Here is a 24,169-nt window from a genome sequence, read left to right on the forward strand (position 1 = left end):
AGCAAAAGTCTTTGTAGCTACAAGATAATTAAATTGCTTACCCAGGAATGGCTTAAGACTTTCTTGCTAAATATTTTAATCTGTTTAAAGGACACGAGACTGTGGTATCAAATGCTCAGACATTAGTATTTGTTAAAATAAAAGTGCTACTAACTTTCCAGTTATGATGATTTCAATATAAAATAGGTTTGGTTAGGGTATATTGGAATTACTTAACTTGAGTCAACAGTGTTTTTTACAATTTACATGGCCTGCTTTTCCATCACAGTGGCTAACAATCCCTGAAATTATGCCTTTAAAGAGCAGTTACACTAGTAGTTAATTGTGGCAGGAATAAAGACTCACAAACAGTTTAATATGGTTTTATTTTAAGTATAATAGTGCAATATTTACAAAGTTATGTTCATAAATAACAACACTTGGGTAAAGATTGCAGATATCCAAAATGCCAAATCATGAGAATATGGTTTATATATATATATACACACACACTGGAATCAGTCATTTAAACAACTTTGGTTTTTACTGGAGGGAAGGTAGTGTTAAGTGACTAAGAAATTAACTAACCCACTTTTAACTGGTGCCCAAGAGAAATCCAAAGCAGAGCCTTTGCATACAGCAGTATGATTAGTAGACAACTACTGGGTACTGAATTTTTTTGGTAATATTTTATTAAAGGAATTTGACTTCACCACAACAGTGGTTGCTAAATTCCAGTTTGCTGACAGTTGATTATAAAGCTATATTAAGAGTAAGGCAAAACAGAATTTCAAAGCCTGCTACTTTGTGGAGCTGCTATAAACTACTAGAGGATATCAGTAACTACAGGTGTGTAGATGAGGAGCCCTATGCATAAATGTTAGGGAAGTCCCTGGATTGCTTCTAATTAATGATCCATACTGTCTCCCACACCTTACTTTGACTATTTTGATTAATGGGGGAGGCTTAACTAAAGGACTAATATATATGGATTTCAACTCTCTATGACTACCCTGCTGCTATACCACATTCCAAAACCATACACCTTTAAAAAATTAAAGCAATATGGATAGAGCCTTACAAAGCAAAGACAAACTTATACTCCCTAACATTTACACACGTGAATATCCCATTGACTTCTGTAGGGTGAAGTGGGTTAGCTGAGGTGCTCAATCCTGCAGTCCTCACATGGGGCCTATGCATGTGAGTGTAGGCTGTAGGATCATATCCCCCCCCCCCTCCCCCCCCCCCCCCCCCCAGTTAATTCCATGGTCTCTATATCAAACTGCAGCATGGCCCTGGCTCTCTCTAGTCACAAAAAATTGTTAAAGGAGAACATTGAGGGTTCACCCACTGTAACTAGTAAGAAAGCAAAGTATAGCTGTTAGCAAGGCCTCACAGACTACACAAGACATGAAGAAATTATTCTAATTAGGTTTTAAAAAAAATTTATATGTAAAACTTGAATACGCTCAGAAGCTGAATTTACTTATTCCCTGTTTGAAAGAGTCTTCTGTTTATGATATAATGACAATATCACAAAGTCAGGATGACCATTTCAATTATGGCATAAGTAGCAGGATCCCATGAACTAACATAGCTCATGTTTTTATGCATATATTCTTGGTAATAAAGAGGCAGATTTAAAATGCAGATTTGCTGCTAACTTTGATTATTCTCCGTTTTCTGAAAGCATCAAGAGGTTCTTAAATGCCAGTTTGCAAAGGAGAAAGCCTGAGACTGGTTTCGGTACCACAGACTATACCATATGAACATTGTAGGGTACCCTTCAACAATGAAATCAATGGGTTGTGTCCAACAACCGTAGCGCTGAATTTGACTCGGAGTGAGTAATATTTAATCAAGACTACAACAAGAGGCACAAAAAACATCAGACTAAAATATCAGTAATCAAAGCACACCACACAACTACTATATATACAAGAAGACTATTATAGTATGTGGGAGTGGGGGGAACTTGGGTAATCATTAAAAAAGGCGTGGTTTTGTTTATGCAGGTTTTTTCAGTGTGGTAAGTGCCATTGTTTTCTATAATACATACACTGGAAGTGGAAAGAGTAACATTTGTACAACATCCACTTCCTATTCATACCATATAGGCATGAACATATCTTGCCCATGCACACGCAAAACCCCACTAATCTAAATGTAATTACAACCTTTATCATATTAAACTTCATAGTAGCGACAGTGGATTTTTTTTAATATTTGAGGGGAGAGAGGGTGAGTCAGGAGAGAAACATGCAATACCAATTTGTTTAAATTATCACAAAGGTCTGTCCAAGTAGCATAGTGCTAGTATCATTTGGTCACTGACCTGGCCCAGTTTCAAAGCGATGACTGATGTTTTTTGAAAAGGGTACCACTAATATTGACACTATAAAGAAATTGCGTGGTCGATAAATAGTGCATTTTCTGCTCTCCTCCTCCCCCTCCCTACACACTCCAGGAAAAAAAAAAACAACAAAACTCTCTCTCTTGAATGGAACTACCGCTGCTGTGACTATAAAATTACATGTAAATCATTTTAGCATTTTTTTTCCCCAAACGTGCAAAATAGCTACGTTCCTGATTTTCTTCTCTTTGACTAGTGCATCATCAAAGGCCACGGTGTATAAACAAATGTATTTCTTTTCACATATCACCACCTCTGTAGCAGATTCTGTCACTCTCGCCAGTTACTTTCGCTGGAAAATTACAAAACAAAACTATTATTCAAGAATGTTTTGATTAACATCACCCACAACCACCTACACTTTGTGCTGCCTAACTAAATTCAAACTTTACAATTTTTCTAAAATGTAGACAAATTCACTCAAAAGCATGGGTGGCTAGCATTGGTATAGTAAAAACTACTACTGTATAATTTCTCAACACAGCTTGGGATCGTATCTCAGTTTTGACCTTAAAACCCCTGTTACTCTAGGAAGTGATTTTTTAAAGGTACAAATAGCAGGTGCCTAACTAACCTGTGTGTTTTTAAAAGTCTTCACCCAGTATCTTATACAAATATGGAGTGAAGAATTTTGATTTGTACAAACAGGGCCCAGGAAAACATTGAACAATTAATTTAAAATGGTCTGTCAAAGCAGAATTCGCCTTCAGAAGTGAAAGGTTGTTGCACTGACCCCATTTTGCTGTCTGACTTTATTGACATCTAAAAAAATGTAGATGACAGAAATTCACACTGTATAATGGTCTGCTTGTGTTAGATAACTGCTGAGGGAAAAGAAAGTGTTGATTTCCAAAGCAGGAGTAAAGATACTTCCAATGAAAGAGCCTTCCCCCCCCGTCTTTATTTCAGTTATACCAAATGACTAACATATTTTATCGCTTTAAGGGATGCTGGTAAAGTTATTCATTGTCTCATATGAGCAGATGCATTCCTATTGGTTTAGGAAAGCAGTCCTTATGTGTACTCGGATGAATCACAACAGCTCAGCCATGAGTTACAGAAATTCAGCAGTACATTGTACTTACTTATAAGCTGGAATATTAAATTATCAATAAATTAGCATCAGCCAATAATCTTACTGGCTGCCTCTAGTTCCATTTGTGTTCTGCACAAAGATAAAATTGGTTGAAACCACCCCCATCTAATAATTTAGAGTTCTCTCTAGGCTCAGGGTCTGGCAGTTTCCTTGAACTGGCCTTCTCAGTCTCCAGGGGCAGCGAAAGTAGAGTTAGTGTCTCCTAATACTTATGTGGGTGGTACAGGAAATATAACATACTAGCGTGAAGGAGGAATACAAGGAGAAAAATAGGTAGTCTACATGTAAGATAAGAACACAGACCATTAAAACAACAACAAACGGGTGACGAACCCACAAAGCCAAGGGAATTCTCTACTTGACCAAGTCAAACAGTGCAGAGACACTATGGAATGTCTGAGCATATATACTCAGGATAGTACTTAATAGTGGAGATCCTCCTCTAGTAGGGGTGTGCATTTCTTTCTTAAAATGTTTGGTGGTTGCCTTAGCTCAAAACTTCTTTGCTAAAATGTGTACCTCATAAAACTAAAACAAAAAAAGCTATTACCTGTATTAAAGCAATTTTGTCACTCTACAAGCAAGTTCACATGGTAACACAGCTTCTGCAAACATTCTCAAATTGCTACCATGACCACACTGGGTAAAGTGCTAGATTCACCAGTGTGTAGTCATTAAGCTATCAGTGTGCAACTAATGTATTGGGAGAACTGTAGCAATACCAGTCAAAGCAGATAAAATATATGGCCACAAGACTAGCTTAGTATTTAAGTTAAATACTGTAACCATTTCAAATCTAGTTTTTCAAATAAATACATCAGTGAACAAAAAATTAAATGCACCATTAAATCTTAATGTGAAACATTAATTTTTTTAAAATTATAATTGGTCAAAAGGCAGACAATTTTTTTTAAAATTTGACAAATAGAAATGTTACTTAATCAATAGCATTCCCCCCAAATACTATTAAGTTTTTGTACCAAGTGTCAGATAAAAAAATTTCTAAGTAGAGGAATAATCTGCATGTTCGAGCCTGAGAACAAATTACAAGTGAAAATTTAACACAACCTTAAATTACACTGTCAAATTAATACATGATATTCTTTGCACTACTAATCCCATATTTGATTATTACAATTGCTAGAGATTTAAAAATGACATTTAATAATTTTTGATTTAACTTCTTGAACATCATTCTGTTTGGATAGTCCATAGTCACCTTTCTGGATCTAAATTTCCTGTTAAAAAGTGATTGTTTGGGTTTCCAACAAAACAGGAGAATGCTTAAACTCAAAAGTAGTTTTTCATTTCACTTTGTATACTCTTGAAAAAATACTCTGTTTTTAAAAAGAAAAATCTTCAAAGTCTAAAAGTTGGGCCCACACTACTTGGCAATGTCCCTTTAAATATAATCAGCAAAAGAGAGGAAAATCATTAATGGGCCAAAAAGAGGAGACACACTTATAGTCCACAAAGGAGACTCAAAGGTCTACACACACCCTTTCCCTCACAACCAGGGGGAAAAAGTAAAAAGTCTGCTTGTTTTTTACATTATAAATTCAGTTCTTGTTTACCCTCTTTTTACTAGAAAACTCTATAGATGATAGGAGTATGAGGAAGCTTATGACATCACAAAGTGGTACCTGATCAACTGGAAAGTGTTTTTTGTTAATACCTATTTAATTCACACACTTAACAACTGGTGGGAGGGTAGGGGAGCTCTTTTTCGTCATGATTCGATACCTCTAGCCCTTTTGGTAAGAGCTAAGAGAGGTTGCAGTTTGCATCTCTGATTGTTACAAAGGAGACTTCAGCTAAACAAAGATGATAATACTTGACATTTCTGCTATTTCCAAGATAAAAAATAGCAGAAATAATCCAATATTTAAACAATCCTACATACCTTTCACAAACCATACATCATAAAGCAGTAAAAAAAAGGATACAAATGCATCTGTCTTCAGATCACCTATAACATTCCAGTATAATGCAATATAACTTAAAGATTGCACCCTTCATGCGATCTGTATCCTATGCTGCATCATATATTAGCAGCATCCTTGGTACAGGTGAATTTTAATTTTAAAATTCCAGAGTAAACGTTAATTAACTGGTCAAAATCTACAGCAGCAGGTAACATTTGACTCACCATCATTCTAACATCACTCCTTTAGCATCTTTAAAAGTCAAGCAGAGGATTAGTAATTAGCCAAGCAAATAATTAGAAATGTTACATGATTAGTATTCTGATTAGTTTTAAAATAGGTGTTGAGACATCACTACTTCCCAGTATGCCAATTAATGAATTTCTGAACAGCCTAAGGAAGACAGGTTTCAGGGCCACCCTTCTTCCACTGTAAAAATCCCCCACACCAGGCATTAACAGTGTTTCCTTCCCATATTGTTTTACTCCACCACCATGGGTCTTCCCAAACCCAAGAGACCACAGAGAAGAGGAGTGAGATTTTGCCTTATCCCACTGTGAAAGTCCCTTATCCCACTTAAATGCACCTCATAAAGAAGACTGGCTCAACAACAGCCGTCCTGGAGGAGCATCCCTTTTCCTCAGTAAGACATGGCCTTTTTGCAAAGCAGACAGGGATATTGTTCCAATTGTGATGCTACTTTTGTTCTAAAGCAGTCAGCAATCAATGGCTAGCAGGTGTAGACAATACACAACACTCCCTTATGCCCAGAGTTGCAGGCATCACACAACAGCGATACATCAAACTCTCAGTGGCTCAGGGAGCTGGATAATTTGAGACACCTTACCCAAAGCAACAGCACTCAGTGCTAAGCAAAATTGTGACCCATCTCTAAAAGGCTTTGTATAATCCCTTAAGTAAAAATATAAGATTTTGGTTACCACCTACCATTAAGTGGTTCTTCTACAGCTTTCTGTAAAATATTTAAAAATATTTATATATATATATAAAAAAAAAGCCTTCATGTCTATTTTTGGCTCGCCACAGTTAAATTACTGTAATTGACATATACAGTAAGTAGTGATTCTACAAAAATGAAAGAAGCTGAAGATTAGTAACTATGGCTATGAAAAACAAATCCACCAATAATTGCACTCTCGTCATGTTATCTCCAACCAGATCAGGAATCTCATTTTCCTAGTGAAATGTGTAGCGGTGGCAAGAGATACACAATGAGACACACTACTTGTAAGTGAAGCAGCAACGACTTTTCTCAATCTGATCACTGGTGCAGGAAGCAAACAGCACCAAGATTAAAAAGTACGAGTTAATAGCTCTACAGGAAACATCCCAAATTTTATCTAGTAGGGAACTAACCAGAAGCAAAGTAATATGGACAAACAGGAAACTAGATAGATTTTAAAAGGAAATTGATTAAGATTGACAGTCTCAAATACACGCCCTTTTCCCCTGGGCCTCAAGAAAGTGTCAAGAGTTATTTTAGAGATGTGCCCCTAATAAAAATAAATCACAGGCCTCTGAGTGCAAGGTTACCATAGCCCTTCGGTTATAAAGAATTAAAAAAAAACTTTTAATTTTAAAGGCAACTGCACATCTTTTTATAAACCCCTTTAACCCACAGCAATACGTGCTGAATTTCTCTTGATGGAGGCAGGCAACCCTAACCCTGATTTTCAGACCAGAATTTCATTGGGCCTTTAGACTCCTGTGTACTTTACTGTACCCACAAAACAATCAATCTGTCTCTCTTTGGAATCATCCAGTGCCAAATGTTGGGGCACCTAGCCACAAGTCCATCCAGTAATTAGACATCCAAAATTATACGGATTCTGCAGTTGTAAAAAGGGCCAGTTTGCATTTGATTACCCTTTGGAAAACAGGGTAACCACAATTTTAGGAGGCAACTGCACCTAGTATATTTAAAAAAAAAAAAAAAAGGCAGGCTGCAAAACCAGGATTACTTTCCTTAGAAAGATTCAAAAACATACACTTATTCTGCATGACCTAAAGATAACAGCCACTCTGCTTTCAGATGGCCTCTTCAATATTAGGGGCATTGTAAAGAAAATTATAAAGAGTATAGCATTTGTGTAGCTGGGAACCCAAAAAAGTATTAGACCTTCAGTGTGAAAGAGACTGTAACAAAGAAAAAATAATTGGGAGTGTGTGTGTAGGAATAATTTATTAAAGACAGACTGAAATCTTGTTTATTAAATGTTTACACGTCTATTAGTGTCAACAAAGGGTGCACTGTCAACTGAAGGTATCCATACAGCCGCACAAAATATGCAGCATGGTCAGTGGAACAGCAAGCTTCCTTAGACAGCCTGACCACCCAATGGTCCTTCCAACTTGAGTTGGATAGGGTAGCTCTGTTTCCATTCAAATCCTTGGCCTGTCAGATAAGTTAGCCAGCAAGGGGACCAATTACAGATATCTGGAAGTAGATAATCAGGAACTGGACTAAGACCACCAATTCAGTTAACACAGACTACTGAACAGCTACCATATAGCACTGACTTTTGCTTGCTACCAGTCTGGTCTGAATTCAAACTAGTGGTGAAAGGCTCAGTATCTCATTACCATACCTCATCTAATTACCCCAAATTTATTATTTTTAAGCTTACCCTGGGAGGTTGTTCTTTCTTGCTGTAACCTAAAAATATTACAGAACATAAAAATGAGCACGTTATTAGCTACATAAAAGAATTCAACATTTAACTGAAGAAAAAGACAAAAGTTGGAGGAAAGCAACAACAGTTAGAAGGAATCACATCTTTGGTTATCCCAAACTACTTTGTGCGATTTATAAATTCTAGAATACTGCATCACTCTTCTGAAGAGGGGATAAATGTTCCTAGCACATGTGCTCCGTGTATTAATTCAGCTAAAGCACTTTGAGATCATGAATGAAAAGCATTACACAAGAGCATTATTATTGTTACTATAGCACTCTTGTGTTGGGAGGGTTGGGAGCTACTGTTTCAACAATGATACATTTGCTATTTGTTTGGCCAGCTCACCGCATAAAAAAATCTATCACATGAATACTGATCTTGCAATGGGATTTCACTGTAATAAAATCTGCTCCCTACCTCCCAAAACCATATCTAATAAGACTGTAGCAGCATAATCTGGTGATATAAAAACCACAAAAGTGAAGCTAAATAGTTTAGATCATTAGCATGTTGCACGAAAGCCAAACTCTGCCCTGAGGTATGCCCAGTGCCCATCAAAATCAACGGAAGTTGTGTTAGGGTTACTCTGTTGCCTCTTCTGGTCTCTCTCAGTTCACCCCCTCAGGTGTCAAACTCCATGCCTTTACACCTCCTGGGATGGAATTCTCTGATTCTCCTATTGTTAGGCCAGGTCCAGAGTAGAGTACCTTGGGTATGAACCATGATAACTCAACAGGTCCAAGGGAGTTCAGCATCTGCAAGTCTTCATTTTGAGAGCTTGTGACCAATGGTTAATACAGGTGACCAGATCAAACCATTGTTTAATCTTAGCAGGAGCACAGTATAATATAAGAATCAAAGAATTTTAACACAACAAAGGGGCTACGTGTATTTCTGTTTTACCCTAATCCCCACCACCCTATGTTAATGGGCCAGGCATGTTTGCTTCTTCAGACCATTGTGCAGAATGTCTGTCTCTGTCAGTCTTCTCTCAACAAACAGCTGCCTGGCAACTGCCTCCTCCTCTAGAGAATAACTTTTAACAGTTTAGTGTCCTTTTGAACCGTTCTGGCTTCTAGCCTGAGCAAAACAAGTCTTGTAACTTTGGCTGGAGCCTGGAAGTAGTATCTTCCTAGTTCACAGCTCAAGCAATGTCATTTAATGACCTCCACCCTTGCTTATGGGGAAGTGGTTTATCTAGAGTCACTGGGATGCCTTCCTGCTAGTTTCCTAGCAGCCTTGCTATTAAACTAAATTACCATCTGAATATAATAAACATTTCAATAATCACATATAGCCATACAGTATCTATCCCAATAACCAAGTCACATACAAAATAAAGACCATATTACATATGAGCCCCACAACTTCCAGTCTGCACATATCCAGAAGCAGAATTGTCCCATAACTACATCTAATACACATGAATAAAAAAAGTTTTTCTCCCAAACTAGTCCCTCCCACCTACCTCAATTTTCCTTCTGCATTTAAGTTTCCCTCTGCCTGGGTCATTTTACCTACTCACTTTTTGGTCACCCCCTTGGGTCTACTTCCTAAAGAAGTTTGTTTTTTACAGGTATTTATTGTATATTCCAAAAGCATACCATTAGATTATATACTTTTCTGATTACTTTATTCTGATGCCAGTACTGGTTGAGGAGACCAATTCATGCAATGAGACAAATACAAATCAGGCTATGTTAGTAAAACCAATTCTAGAGTTATCTTGCTGGCCAGAGACTTTCCCAGAAGTTTAGCTTTGAAAAAGCATAAGTGGGCCACATTGCTTACTCCAGGAGTTCCCTTCACAAAATATCTACCAGATGTTCTCCCCACTCCTCAAGGAAAAGGGTTTTTGGGGAGGAAGGTTCACATGAGGGAGGGGAATAGGTCATAGATCAGTGGAGAAAAGGAAACTGGTGTCTGGAATTGAGAGACCTGTATTTTTTTAAAACAACGTAACTTATCAGATGGCATGCTATTTTTAAATACAATTATATTCACCTCCAAAAAAGTGAATTCAGGGAACAGTTCTTCTGAACATTCAGATTAAAACACCAGAAAAAATGTAATAAAAAATATGAGGTGCTACTTACCCGAAAGAATCGCATAAATTAGGCCTACAAGTGCAATAAGAGCCATAATGGCTAAGCCAGCAATCACGACAGCACCATTTTTCGGGCGGCATGCTGTTGAAAACAAATTAAACATTTATATTATTTTATTTTAAGCAGGTAAAGGAACATATAAGATGTAATTTCTCACTGAATTTTTTCTGTTTATAGCATGAGCGTTCATTTTCAGCTAGTAAGGGACAAAAGCCTAATTTATCTATTTTAACAATATGCAAAAAAAAAATGCTTGTAATTTTTGAAATGTTATTTAACATATAAAATTATAGTAATCTGTTGCATTCTAAGGGCATTTTTAATTATTCAGTGTTTTTCTCCTTTAGATTAGAACTTCTACTCCCTATTTGCAATACTGTGCAAATTTAATACAATGAAAAATAATTTTGGTGAGAGACATAATTAAGTACATAGCAAACGTTTTGGGCCAAATTCTACTCTCCATTACACAAGTCTAAATCTGGAGTGGCTCAAAAATATTCCCCAAATTCTCCAAATTTACATCGATAGAGCTGAGAGGAGAACTTGGCAGTTAAAATCTAACCTAATCCCCCACCGAAATGCCCACTCACCCCGGCCCCAATTAAGAAAAGAATTTAAGTTTAACTTCAGTAGGGCTACTCATCTGCTCCTAGCTAGGCATATGCTTAGACTCAAGGTCTCTAATTTCTACTGAAATATTTAAATGTTGAATTTAAATAACATAACATTCAGAAATATACACAAATTATGCTGTCTTATGCTGTAAATGGGTACTGTGAAAGGGACACCATCAATTTGGGAAAATATCACTTCTGTTTGAAAATGTTGCTCCTACTATAATAAAACCACCACCTAAGATTACGATAAATGAAAAAGATTAGCAAAAATGTTATCAGTTTATTTAATTGTTGCATTTGAAAGCATTTAGGCCATGATCCTGCAAACACTTACACAAATACATGAAGTTAAGCATGTAAGTAAGTGTTGGCAAGATCAGGATCGTAGTGTATAGTCAGATTGACTCTTTCACCTCTATAGTCAGTTTTTCCTTTGCTAAAAGACCCTTTGAAAAACAAAGCAACAGAAAATCCTTATTTTTCCTCAAAGGAGCTTTTTGTTTGTGATATTTTTAAAGTCAAGATAGTATTTAAAGGATGCTCTATCAGAAGCAGGATTTTTTTTAAAATTAGGCAATTAAAAAAAATCCAAGTTAACATAGCTTCAAGAATCTGTTTTCAAAAAGTATTTGTAAACAGTTTTTGAGGCTAGTGCAGAGATGGTATATTTTTTCCTTTTTAAAGAAGATCAGTTATTGAAAACTCTCCATAACTTTTCTTCTCAACCCCCAATCACCATTTAAAAATAGTTACACCCTGTTCACACTGGCCAAAACAGCAATGCTACTTGACACCATTTTCAAGAAAAGTTTTTGAAACTGTTTCTTAACATGGTGCATTTAGTAGAACAGAGGCATAATTCTCTCAAGTCAAATTCACATTTATGCTTTCTAGGATAAGTCACTTCAAGACATCTACAAGAGACAGTATTCTGTATGAACACAGTTCAGTGTTCTACCATTAGTAGAGCCGTGCACGGATACAAAATTTGTATCTGCATCTGATCTGGGAGCCGCAAAAATGGTCTGCGGATAAAAAGCAGATATCTGCGGATTTGCAGGGCTCTAACCATTATTCCCAAACACTGCCAAGGTTGGCCAGCCCTAAATTTGCCCTCTCTTTCTTCTGAGATTACTTCACTCTGTGTTTTCCTCTTCAAGAAAAAAGCTTCAATTTTTTGCTGACCCACTAGAAAATAGAAGCCAAACGTTAATCAGTACTGTATCAGAATGCAGGCATTCTTCTGAGTTTACTGTTTAATGAATTTGCGTTCTTGCTGAAGCTCCTGTGATTCATTTGCCTCAACAATACAGTTAAAACCTACACAGCAAAAGCAAAGGTTTGACAATGCACACTACTGATTTATTCATTTAAACATCAGATATGGATTCTGCCTCTGTGCACAGGGCCGGCTCTGGCTTTTTTGCCGCCCCAAGCAAAAAAAACCCCCAAAAAAACAAAAAAAAACTTGCGGCGTGGCCGGAGCCAGGGTGCAGGGGGACTTCCTGCGCTGGTGCCCTGGCTAGCGGGGGAGAGAGCGGGGGGAGAGAGAGAGAAGGGGGCGGCCAGGGCTTCAGTGGGGCGCTGTCAGCAGCCCCAACCGCTGAGCCGCCTGCTGGGAGGGCTCCGCGCTGCGGTCGGCTGGGAGGGAAGGACGCGGGCTGCCCTGCCGGGCTGCTGCAAGGCGCTCCCCTCCTCCGCCCCCTACAGGGCGGCCGGAGTGGAACAAAAAAAAAAAGCGGCCGTGCCACCCTAGGATTGGGCTGAATGCCGCCTCGTACAATCTGCCGCCCCAAGCACGAGCTTGCTCGGCTGGTGCCTGGAGCCGGCCCTGTCTGTGCATGTGTGTGTTCTTTTTAAGATTGTGGAACAATCAAAACAACACAGTAATGAGAGTCAATGCTGGTTGTAGGTGACTCTCTAGGGTATGCAGTGTTGCAAAATAAGTAGTAAATTAAAGCAATCCTTTTTTTAGGCAACTGCTTGCAGGATGCAGCCATGCTGGATAGTCATACTAGTGAAACTATAATATGTAACATAATGCCTTTAGGCTATTTTTCCTTCACCAGATACAATAGTAGTAACACAGCAGTCCTAGAATACATTTATAGCAATTCTATTGCTAAATCATGAAGCAGAAAAGCCATTTTACAAAATATTCCAGTGTTAATGTGCAAGTAAACTGTTCCCACTAGGTATAGACAAAGATAAAAAGAACAGATACAAAAAAGTATTTTGTGCAAGAGATTCTCATTGTTACACCAAATAGCTAAAATTAAGTATATTTTCTTTTAAAAGAAGGTATAATGCTTACCTGTAATGCACAGGCCAAATCCGATGACAGCAATCAAATAACCAAGTGATTCCAGAATTACCACACCAATTGCAAACAATAGATTATTCTCATAAACTGGGGGGGAAAAAACAAATATTCTACTGTAGCTTTTGAAAGGACAACAAAAGAAAACATGTGAGGTTTGTGACCCAAACTGGACTAGGAACCAGGATCTTCTGAATCCTAGTCCTGGCCAGCTTGTGTGATGAAGAAATCCTGAGCCAAAGAGGTAGGCCTTTCCCTTAAAGGATGAGGTACACAATAAAAAGAAAACAACGTAAATGGAAAAGTAAACAAAAAATCCCCCCAGGTTGTAATTCAATCCAATCCTATGACCCTGGATGAGGAATCTGAGATACCCAAAGATATTCTACCCCCAGCTACATCTCCCAAGCAGCCAATTCAGTTCTTTTCTTCAGCACCTAAACCAGATGATCTCAGATTATCCCCTTATTCACAGGACATTAGGAAGACCAGGACCCCAGCACACTGTCACAGTGCCTATTTATGAATGACAAACATCATGTTATAGTAAAAAAAATTTTTTGTTTCTAATAGTAGATTGAGAAGCTTTTAATGAGACAGTAAATAAATGAATCCTCACCTATCTGAAGCAGAAAGTACTGACATGGCACTAAAATCACAGCAGGGAGTACAATTAAGCCAAGTCCAATTTGATTCTCTGGCTTAAAATCATCTGTAAAGAGTTGTACACATTAGTAAAACAGAAAATCATGGCTGACATTAAGCACATGCAAAGCAATAACCTCTTGGTATCCTCACACTTTTAGGGGTCTGGAAATCCCATGCAAGGTCTGCAACTCACTACCTGACCTTTGATCTCTTCAAGCAGTGGGACAGGAGGAGGAAATCAGTTTTTGGCCTAATTCTCCCCTTCCGCAGTTTGGAGCTCTGCAAATAAGGCTGCCCTGGAGCAAATCCAAATGGAGTAATACATTTTAAATAAACACCCAGTAATTATATAACCCATCAAACCTTGGTGAAGATTTTGTACTCTCTTCTTTCAACTGGCCAGGTTCAACCCGGAGGTTTGGACTTCTGCTGGGAATGTAAATATTTGTTCTGTACATAAGGGAGTCTGTGCCCGAACTTGTTTAAATACCAGGTTCTGGAGAAAATAACATTCCTGGATGGGATATTCCGAGCCCCAGGTATAGGAGTTTTGTTTAATATACTGTGTTGCTTACAGTGATAAGGTTTGGTTCAGGTCTTTTCTCTGTCCTGTTCATCCCTCCTTAAAAAAAAGTTTCCATTGCCTATATCTTGTATATTTAATACACCTCTACCCCGATATAACGCGACCCGATAAAACACGAATTCGGATCTAATGCGGTAAAGCAGTGCTCCGGGGGGGCAGGGCTGCGCACTCCGGTGGATCAAAGCAAGTTCGATATAATGTGGTTTCACCTATAACGCGGTAAGATTTTTTGGCTCCCGAGGACAGCATTATATTGGGGTAGAGGTGTACTATCTTGTCTCCTGATTCTTCCTTCTATGATGGTGGATGCTCTTGGTAGCGAGGTACACTAAGGTTTCTGAGCACTCCACACACAGATCCTACTGAACTTCACTTAGATTAAAGACATTGTTCTATTCTGGTAAAGTTTGTGGCTCAGCCCAGTCAAGTACTGGACCAGACCAGTTTATGGGTTAATCTCCTAAGAGGAGGAGAGAGAATCTCTTCTAAGCCAGTTCCATATATATTACCACATATGGGGCCAGATCCTCAGCTTCATCAATTTACAACAGCTCAGGATCTGATCCATTGTGTTGGATACTGATATTAACATGTTTTGATATTGCTTTGTGCAGATTTGCATGTTAAACAGAGGTCTGCAAATATGGACAAAGATTAAACTACTTTTTGAGCCCGTTTATAAAAACTGAACTCCAGGTATGAAATTTAAGCAAGCAACCTCTTATGAACTCGGAATTACCCATTAAGAAATCAAAATAGAAAGAGAGTATACATTTCAAATGGCATCATTATCAAGAATCAATAAACCCAAACATAAGTGTTGCTTTTATGTTTACTAGATTTGTTACTTTTTTAAAAAACAAAATCCAGTAAATAATAATACTTAACACTATACAATCTATACCACTTAAACACATTTTAACAGATTTTTATATGTCTTTGGACTCAATCCTACAGCTGCTCTGCATTCAGAAGTCCCACTGACATCAATTGGAATTCTGGGTGAGCATGGAACAAGAGTTAAAAAGCTCTTTAATTACCATATACACTCGATCATAAGCCGGTTCGTTTATAAGCCGACCCCCCCCTCCAAGATGGATAAATAAAAATGGAAAACATTTTATGACCCGTTCATAAGCCAACCCTATAATTCAGGATTCAGCAAACTTTGGCTCCCGGGCCATGAGGATAAACCGCTGGTGGGCCGAGATGGTTTGTTTACCTCGAGCGTCCGCAGGCACGGAGGTAAACCTAAGTAAACAAAGTGTCCCGGCATGCCAGCTGCTTACCCTGACAGGTCGGGACAGCAACTGGTGGGGAAATTTTTTGGGGGGGGAGAAGCTTGGGCTCAGTGGAGTAACCCCTGTGACCACCCCCCACATGACCCCACCCCAGACCAGGACCCCCACACACTCCCAATCCCATCCCTTCCCACCTTATCTGGGGAGGGCAAGGGGAGGATGTCTCTGGCCTGTTTGGAGCTGCTCCGGCAGGCTGGGCAGGGCGGCTGCAGCATGTTCCAGCGGTCTGGGCCGGGTGGCGCGGCCACAGCCTGCTCTGGGGGGCAGAGCCGAGCAGCACGGCTACAGCCTGCCAGCCCCAGAGTTGCAGCTGCTTCAGAGGCTGGGGGGAGAGCAGCATGGCCAGAAGCAGAAAAATTCTAGCCCCGCCTCTTCCCTTCTGGCTGTGCTGCCTCTCCTTGCTCCCTCTGTTGGGGGGAGGGGCTGTATCCCACCTCTCCCTCTCTATACCCATTCATAAGCTGACCCCTTTCTCTGGTGCTTCCCTTTTTTACTAAAAAAAAATTCGGCTTATGAACGAGTATATATGGTAAGTCTTTTAATCTACATATGAAATTGATTTTCTTTTTGCAGTTTAAAAATAAAAAGAAACTTTCAAACTAAGAGAAACATCTACAGTATGTTTAAAGAATTAGAAATATACTGATCCAATATTTCATATTTCCTTTGGATTTTTTGGAAGCTGAGCTGATTCTACCTGATTATGCAGCTAAGGACTCAATCCAGAAACCACTTATCCATAATGTATAACTTTAATCAGACAAGTAGTCTTCTGTGACAATCACCCTTGACTTTAATGAATAACTTTAGTCACATGTATCAGTATTTGCAAAATCCAGGCTTAAGTCAGTACTTTGTAGCTATGGAAGTTATACAAGCAATTTTTTCCTCCAGGATCTACATAGTCGTACTCAAATTTTGGCATTCTTCTCTCATGATAAATATGGAGTCTGCTTTTACATTAAGGGGAAAGACACACTAATAGCCTGAACTTACACAACTAAAGTCAATAGGAGTGCTATCATTGACTTTAATGGGAGTTCTGATTGGCTCAATTCTTAAATTATAAATATTTTGACTCCACCCTCCAAGGAAACTTACTCTGCAGCTCATGGAATAACACTGATCTACCCTGTAACTACTAGCCCTCGCTTCTGGATAGTTCTGGGCACTTCAAGTAAATTGCCTTGCTCTGTCTCTCTGTATGTATGCACAGACAGCAATACAAACAAACAGAAATCCATTAATTTCTCAACTGCCTCTCTCTCTGTCTCCAACCAAATCGAATACTACAGTGCAAACGCATATGAGTTACACAAGCAGAAGTCTTGGATTGTTGTTAGTTCTTTTGTTTTTCTGGGAAGTTCTGTAACAAGTGAGAAGGAGCAGAGTGTGCAACCAGAAAAGAGCAACACGGGTGTAGAAGCACGACACTGGGGGAAGAAGAGAGAACATTCTTCAGAGTGCAGCCTCCATTGTTGATTTCAACACCTGGTAACTGGAGCAAAAACTGCCATGCATGCAGGTCATAAAGAAGGCCCTATTTGGGAATATTTCCAACAAATTCCTGTACCTCTGGATAAAAAAAACCCACGAACATGTGCCAAATGCAAACAATACAACGAAAAGATGTAAGGCCCGGTTGCCAGAATGAAACATTATGAAAAATAATCCTCAGAAAGCAAAGACTTTGAAGATGATGATGTAGACATGTCTGAACAATCAGGATCACGTGGTTAGTAAACTTATTTTTGCACTATTCTATGGACTGCCTATGAGATCTTACTATGCTAGTGAACGATAACTTAGATAGCGGTCATAAGTTTGTGTTTTGGGTGGATTACTTATGAATTTCAAAATGTTTGTGTTTAAAATATAATTGACATGTTAGTTGTGGGAGTATTTATCAATTAAATTTTTACTGTTACCGCTGCACTTCTGAAATGATTTTTTATTGCTCAATATAATCAAATATAGTAGGTGAAGATTTTCTGTTTAAAAGTAGTTTTATTAGGCATTTATTAATTTTAACATTAATTTTTTTTTCAAGCTATTTGGCATGTTTGAGATAAGCATTTAAATAGATGTAGATAATCCTTATGATTTATTTTCACTAAACAACTGGGTTTAGAATAAACTGTATTATTTAAACAGTGGTACAAACAGCTGCAATAGGAGGAATCTTTCATTTACAATTTTTTATTTTTTTTTTAAAGCAGGGCACTGAATAATAGTGAGTGAGAGTAACTTTTTTTACCATTTTATTTCAGGATTCGCTTATACATAAGGGGTTAAGAACATCCATCATCTGAATGTCTACAACTTCAGAGCCATCTGCTGGTAGCACCAGCAGTGCTGCAACTGAACATACATCAGACAATAAATTACCTATATTTTAAAAAAACCAACAACAAACAACAAAAACACCTTCTCTTCATCATCCAGTAAAATCATGGATGAGTTTGTAATCAGGACCAGCTAATTCCATCAAGACTCCATAGACTGCTCAGTTCATTTATGCAACAAATTCTCCCTTTCATCTTGTTCGGAATAAACATTTCAATGACATGCTTCAATGTTAAGATGAAGGCTCCACTCGGCAGAGCAGACATTACTGAAAGGTTGCTGGATACAGTGTACAAGAAGGAAACTGAGCAGCGTGCAAAAAACATTGACAAGAAATTCTTTAATCTGGGTCTTCATATAGGAAGAGCCAATAATATATGCTTGTGTGGCAACAAAAGATGGGGTTGTCAACCTTATAGAAACAACTGGTACCCCAGAATACTTAAAAGTAAAAGTAGCAGCAGCAAAAGCTATAACAAACTGAACAAAAATTCAAGTGTCAAGTGCATAGCTTTTCACAGCAGCTATACTTTAGTCCTATGTTGACTAATCTGACTGAAGAGAAATGTAGAAGAAATGCTAGCTCTGTAGCCTTGGACAAACTGCAGAAAGATAGCTGCTGTATTGCTAATGCTGTTGACATTTGGAAAGTCAAGAGACACAGAAAAAAGAAATACTCAGCAACAAAGTTAAATTTCAGGCAGTAAAGAAGTGGATGGATCAAGCACTTACTCCACGTCATTTTCTTGCCAGTATTCTCAATTCAAAAATGAGGTGAGAGTGGATGAGGTCTACTAGTTCTAAAAGTTTGAAGGACAGTCACAGTAACTTAGGAAACTACTGTCATTTTCAAGAGACTTAGGCAAGTAGGAACTTAAGCTTCAGTCACTTGGGCATATTTCAAAATTTTTCCAGGCTGACCTGAAATAATCAGTTTAATTCACTGATTACTGTTAATCTCTTTGTTCCTTTAATAAATTATTTAGTTGTAAATGTGAAACATGTTTTGATAAAATAAGTTTATGTATCCAAAACATTTAAGGTTGCTTTGTTTAATAAAAGTAATTTTATATGCTGTTTTGTGTTTAATTAAATTTCAGTTACCATCCTAATGCAGCTTGTCACAAATCATGAAGAAAAAGTTAATTATCTAGTAAATAAGCAATATATCATTCACCATTTTCTAACATTCTTTATTAATTGTACATTTTGAGTATCTGTAAACAGTAAGCTATATAACTTCTTAAATAAATGTATATTGGTATAGCATGCCCTAGGCAGCAAAAAGAGGAACCAAATCTATTCTGTGCAAAGACTCTGTTTAGTTGTAAATCAACATGTTTAATGGCTATACAAACTAATGAGAATGTACCTTTCTTTAGAAAATAACTGAAGGACAAATGGAAAAACTGATTAAAATCAATTATTTAAATTGAGAGTTTCCACTTGGTGATTTAAAACCCAATCTACCCTGAATCAAAGAGTAATTATCAATGGTTCACTGTCAAACTGGGTGTATATATCTAGTGGGTCCTCACAGACGTTTGTCCTGGGTCCGGTACTATTTTATATTTTCATTAACGACATGGGTAGTGGAGTAGAGAATATGCTTGTAAAATCTGTGGAGGATACCAAGCTGGAAGGGGTTGCTAGTACTTTGGAGGACAGTATTAGAATTCAAAATGACCTTGATGAATTGGAGAATTGGTCTGAAATCAACAAGATGAAATTCAATAAAGACAAGTGCAAAGTACTACATTTAGGAAGAAAAAATTAAATGGACAACTACAAAATGGGAAATAACTGGCTAAGCAGTAGTACTGCTGAAAAGGAATTAGGGGCTTATAGTGGATCACAAATTAAACATGAGCCAAAAATGTGATGCAGTTGCAAAAAGGCTAATATCATTCTCGGGTAATATTAACAGGAGTGTTGTATGTAAGATGGGGAGGGGCAATTGTCCAGCTCTATTTGTCACTGGTGATGCCTTAGCTGGAGTACTGTGTCCTGTTCTGGGCTGGCACACTTTAAGAAAGACATGGACAAACTAGAGAGAGTCCAGAGGAGGGCAACAAAAATTATAAAAGGTTTAGAAAGCCTGACATACGAGGAGAGGTTAAAAGAACTGGGCAAATTCTGTCGTGAGAAAAGATGACTATAGGGGGGCCCAATACCAGTCTTCAAATATGTTAAGGGCTGTTATAAAGAGGACAGTGATCAATTGTTCTCCATGTCCACTGAAAGTAGGAAAAGAACTAATGGCTTTAATTTGCAGCAAGGGAGATTTGGGTTGGATATTAGGAAAAGCTTTCTAACTATAAGGATAGTTAAGAACTGGATTAGGGCTTCAAAGGGAGGTTGTGGAATCCCCATCATTGGAGGTTTTAAGAACAGGTCAGGGAAACACCTGTCAGGGATAGTCTAGGTTTACTTAGTCCTGCCTCAACGCAGAGGGCTAGACTAGATGACCTCTCGAGGTCCCTTCAAGCCCTAAATTTCTATGGTTCTATGACATTTGGAAAGATAAGCAAGCGTATGTTTAAATTTTGTCAGTAAAAAAAACAAACTCTGAAATAGAAGGTAAGAAGGCTCCTTTGTGGTATGCAATTTTAATTTATGATCCTCTATTTCAAGTAATTTTAGCTGTACTGGAAAAGGAAAATTGGTAAAACATTGTCGAGCAAGTGATCTCTCTTTCAGCTCACTGACTCTATATGAAATTCCTAGGGGAATGCCTCTAGTGAGTCCACCTTTTCACAACTATTGTTATGGCTCCCCTTTACTGATCAACCTATGTAGAAACATTGATTCTATCAAGAAATTTCAACTCCTCCTACCTTCTCATCATAAATTACCCATCTTCCCTTTAACCGTTTTTACTGATGGTGCCAGGGTGGATTTGATTTAAATCAAATTGATTTAAATATGATTTAAATCACTAGTCAGGAAGACTCGATTTACTCATGGATTTCTACATAAAAGTGCATTCTTGTTGGTTGTTATAACCTTAATACATATTCTTCACAATTCAGAGATAGATGTAGGTTTCATTTTTAGAAGGCACACACTATACATTTTTAAACCGTGATTTATTTTCAAACTTTTCAGATTAGTTTTACAGTTATATCAGAAAATGAATGATTATTTGGTTATTTCATTTACCAAAGGTAACTGAAGCAGATATTTATGAAGTCATTGGGAGGTGAACTGTCTCCAATTCAACAGGTTAATCATTAATATTTGGAGGATTTTCTTGCCATGCTGTATTAGGAGGAGAACATCACCAGACAGACATTTAAATTGTTTTATTTAAACTAAAACAACAACATTAGGTATTCTGGATTTTTTTTCTTCAACAGCAAACATATAATATTTTAACAAACAAGCGCATGAATTTTTGAATTTAGTTAAACATTCAAGTTTTTAAAATCAGGTTTGTTTTTGTTAAAATTGTTTTTAACTAAAATAGTTAAATGAAATATTAAAAAAAAAATTAAATCAACTATGTCAGCCAAGTCAACATGAGAAACTTAAAATATTGACTTCTGCAGCTAACTCAGTCATCTTCACCTTCATTTTCCTGTTTGTTCATAATCTGGAAAAGAAAAACAAGCTTCCCAGCTTTTTCAGGTCCCAAACGATTTCTCAATTTGGAATGATTTAGTCCAAAGGAAGAAAATATTTTTTATACACCAGCAAAAGAAGCTACTGCTGTTAAAAGTGTGATTATCACTTCAACAGTCTCCGAATCCAAGTACTTCAGTGACTTCCACCAGTTCACTGGTGTGACTTTCTTTAAAACATCATCAGCAGACATATATATCTTGAATGGTTCACCCTTAGCTCTGAAGTTTATTATAGTTGACATTATGGAGGGATGATTGCTGGATGCCCATGTCACAGCTAACCCCTCGTCTTCAGCAGTTAAGGTCTGACCCTGGTAGCGAGTACTGAGAATATTTACAAGAAAATGAGCTGGAGCTAGTGCCTGTCCCATTTGTTTTTTTAATGCTTGTAATTTAATTCTATCATTGCATATTTCTCTTTTTAAGATCTCACTCAGTTCCTTCCAAATTTTAACCGCATCAGCAATAAAACAGCTATTTCCCTGCATTTTGTTCAAGACTACAGAAATAGGCTTCAGGATACTCAGCATGTGTTCAACTTTTCTCTTAAGCCCAATGTTGAGAACTTTGGCTGTAACAGTGCCATCTATTTTTTCATGATTTTGTTCACTAACTATCATCAGATTATGCCAGTTCTTGATATAGTGCTCAAAACAGTCCACTACTGAGTTCCATCGCACGTCTTGTGGGAGAGTTAGCTTGGTTCCTCCCACTTTTTTCAGAGCAGCTGCTGCAAAGTGGTTGTTACGGAAGTATTTTGGAATTTCAACAACATTAGCTTTTATTTCTGGAACACTGAAGTCTTTGGCTAAGAGGTGCATCAAATGAGCACTGCAACCGTTTGTTATTCGCTTGGGACTCTCTTCACTCTCTTCTAAATCATTTCTTCTCATCTTGGATACATTTGTAGCATTGTCTGTGACCGAGCTGCGTACTAGACACTTGAATTTTTTTTCAGTTTGTTATAGCTTTTACTGCTGCTATTTGTTAGTATTCTGCTGTGTGTGTGTGCATTTCCTGATGTATCAATTCTTTCTGTAAGGAAGACATTCCCTTCTTCTGTTGTCACACAAGCACATACAACAGGATCATTGTGGACATTGCTCCACCCCATCAAGACTCAGGTTAACAATTTTACCCTCTAGATCTTTTGCACACTGCTCAATTTCTCTTTCAGACACTTTATCCAGCAATTTGCCTGCAACATCTGCTCTATTGGGTGGACTGTATCCTGGTCTTAATGACTGAACCATGTTAATGAAGTGTGGTTCTCAATCATACAGAAAGGAGAGTTTGTTGCATAAACAAACCGGGCAATTTTTTCATCAATTACCTTTTTTTGTAATCTGCTGGTTCTTATCACAAACTTATCTATGGTTGTTTCTGGATGATGGGGATTTTTTTTCTTTTTGCTACAAGTGATATACTGTGGCTATGTGACATACATGAGGTGACAAACACTATCAATGCAGTTATTTAATTATTATTACCATATTGTTCATTTACTGACACTCAGTACTACTTTAAAGGTGAAATTGTAAAAGGAAGATCTGCCTATTTCAGCTATTTATTTTTTATCACAACTGCATCTAAAATGATATTACCATATAGTAACAACTATATTTTTTGCTCAAACATGAGAATTCAAGAATAGTCCAGAAGGAAGACAGTCAGTCCTTAAGAAGTATGAAATAAAAAAGCTTACTAACCTGAAGATCCTGCATGTTCAGACATGTTCCTTTCATCATCTTCAACACAAGTTCCTCTGAGAAGGAACACTTCTCATGATGTGGTTTCATTCGGGCTACCAGGCCTTGCATTTCTTTGTTGCACTGTTTGCATTTTGCACGTATGCCTGTCTTACTCACAGGTAGAGGAACTTCATTAAAATATTCCCAAATTGGGTCTCTTTTACGGCCTGCTGCCATTATAGGTTTTCCCTTCTAGTAACAGAATGGTATGGTAGATCTCAAATCAATGAAGGCTACACACTGAAAGACCTCAAGGCTTCTGGAATATGCTGTTCAAACAGTTTCACTTTTGTTTCTATTGCCTGTTCCTCCCTTCTCATATTTATCTCCAGACTTCTTCTCCTTGTCCAGATCTATTCTGCCCCCAACAATCTTCTATTCAGTGAACTTTTTGAAACTTTGCACTTTTAGAAAGAGGTAAGGGATTGACTCTGTGTACACAAATTTGCAGAGGGACAATAGGGTTGAGGTCTGTTATTTCTCACCTCTATATATTATTTATTTATTTAAAAACATTTTTGCTGTTAACAAGCATGTTATCTCTGGAGACACAAATCCACAGTTTGAGAACTGCAAAACTAAGCATCTCTGATGGTATCTTCTAGACTGAGCACTGAGTCCCATTGGGTAGACAGAAAGATTAACCTAAATTAGGGTTACCATACGTCCGGATTTTCCCGGAGATGTCCGGCTTTTTGGGACTTAAATCCCCGTCCGGGGGGAAATCCCAAAAAGCCGGACATGTCCG

The 24,169-nt window shown here is 37.8% G+C and overlaps 1 protein-coding gene across 2 annotated transcripts in view; it reads right to left on the reverse strand.

Moving 5' to 3' along the window:
* Positions 1-1,607: 1,607 nt before the first annotated feature.
* The window catches only part of CD47 (CD47 molecule), a 44,499-nt gene continuing 21,937 nt past the window's right edge, over positions 1,608-24,169 (reverse strand). The window contains exons 5-10 of one of the 2 annotated variants that reach the window (XM_024200334.2): positions 13,783-13,875; positions 13,158-13,253; positions 10,212-10,304; positions 8,065-8,093; positions 6,365-6,389; positions 1,608-2,687 (exon numbers count right to left, since the gene is read on the reverse strand). In XM_024200334.2, coding sequence (XP_024056102.1) covers positions 2,635-2,687; positions 6,365-6,389; positions 8,065-8,093; positions 10,212-10,304; positions 13,158-13,253; positions 13,783-13,875 — 389 coding nt within the window. In that variant the 3' untranslated portion in view covers positions 1,608-2,634. The remainder of the gene's footprint in view (positions 2,688-6,364; positions 6,390-8,064; positions 8,094-10,211; positions 10,305-13,157; positions 13,254-13,782; positions 13,876-24,169) is intronic. The other variant, XM_024200336.2, reaches the window with a different exon arrangement.

Source organism: Terrapene carolina, unplaced genomic scaffold, assembly GCF_002925995.2.
Source record: "Terrapene carolina triunguis isolate 2854851 unplaced genomic scaffold, T_m_triunguis-2.0 Scaffold558, whole genome shotgun sequence".
Taxonomy (NCBI): Eukaryota; Metazoa; Chordata; order Testudines; family Emydidae; genus Terrapene; species Terrapene triunguis.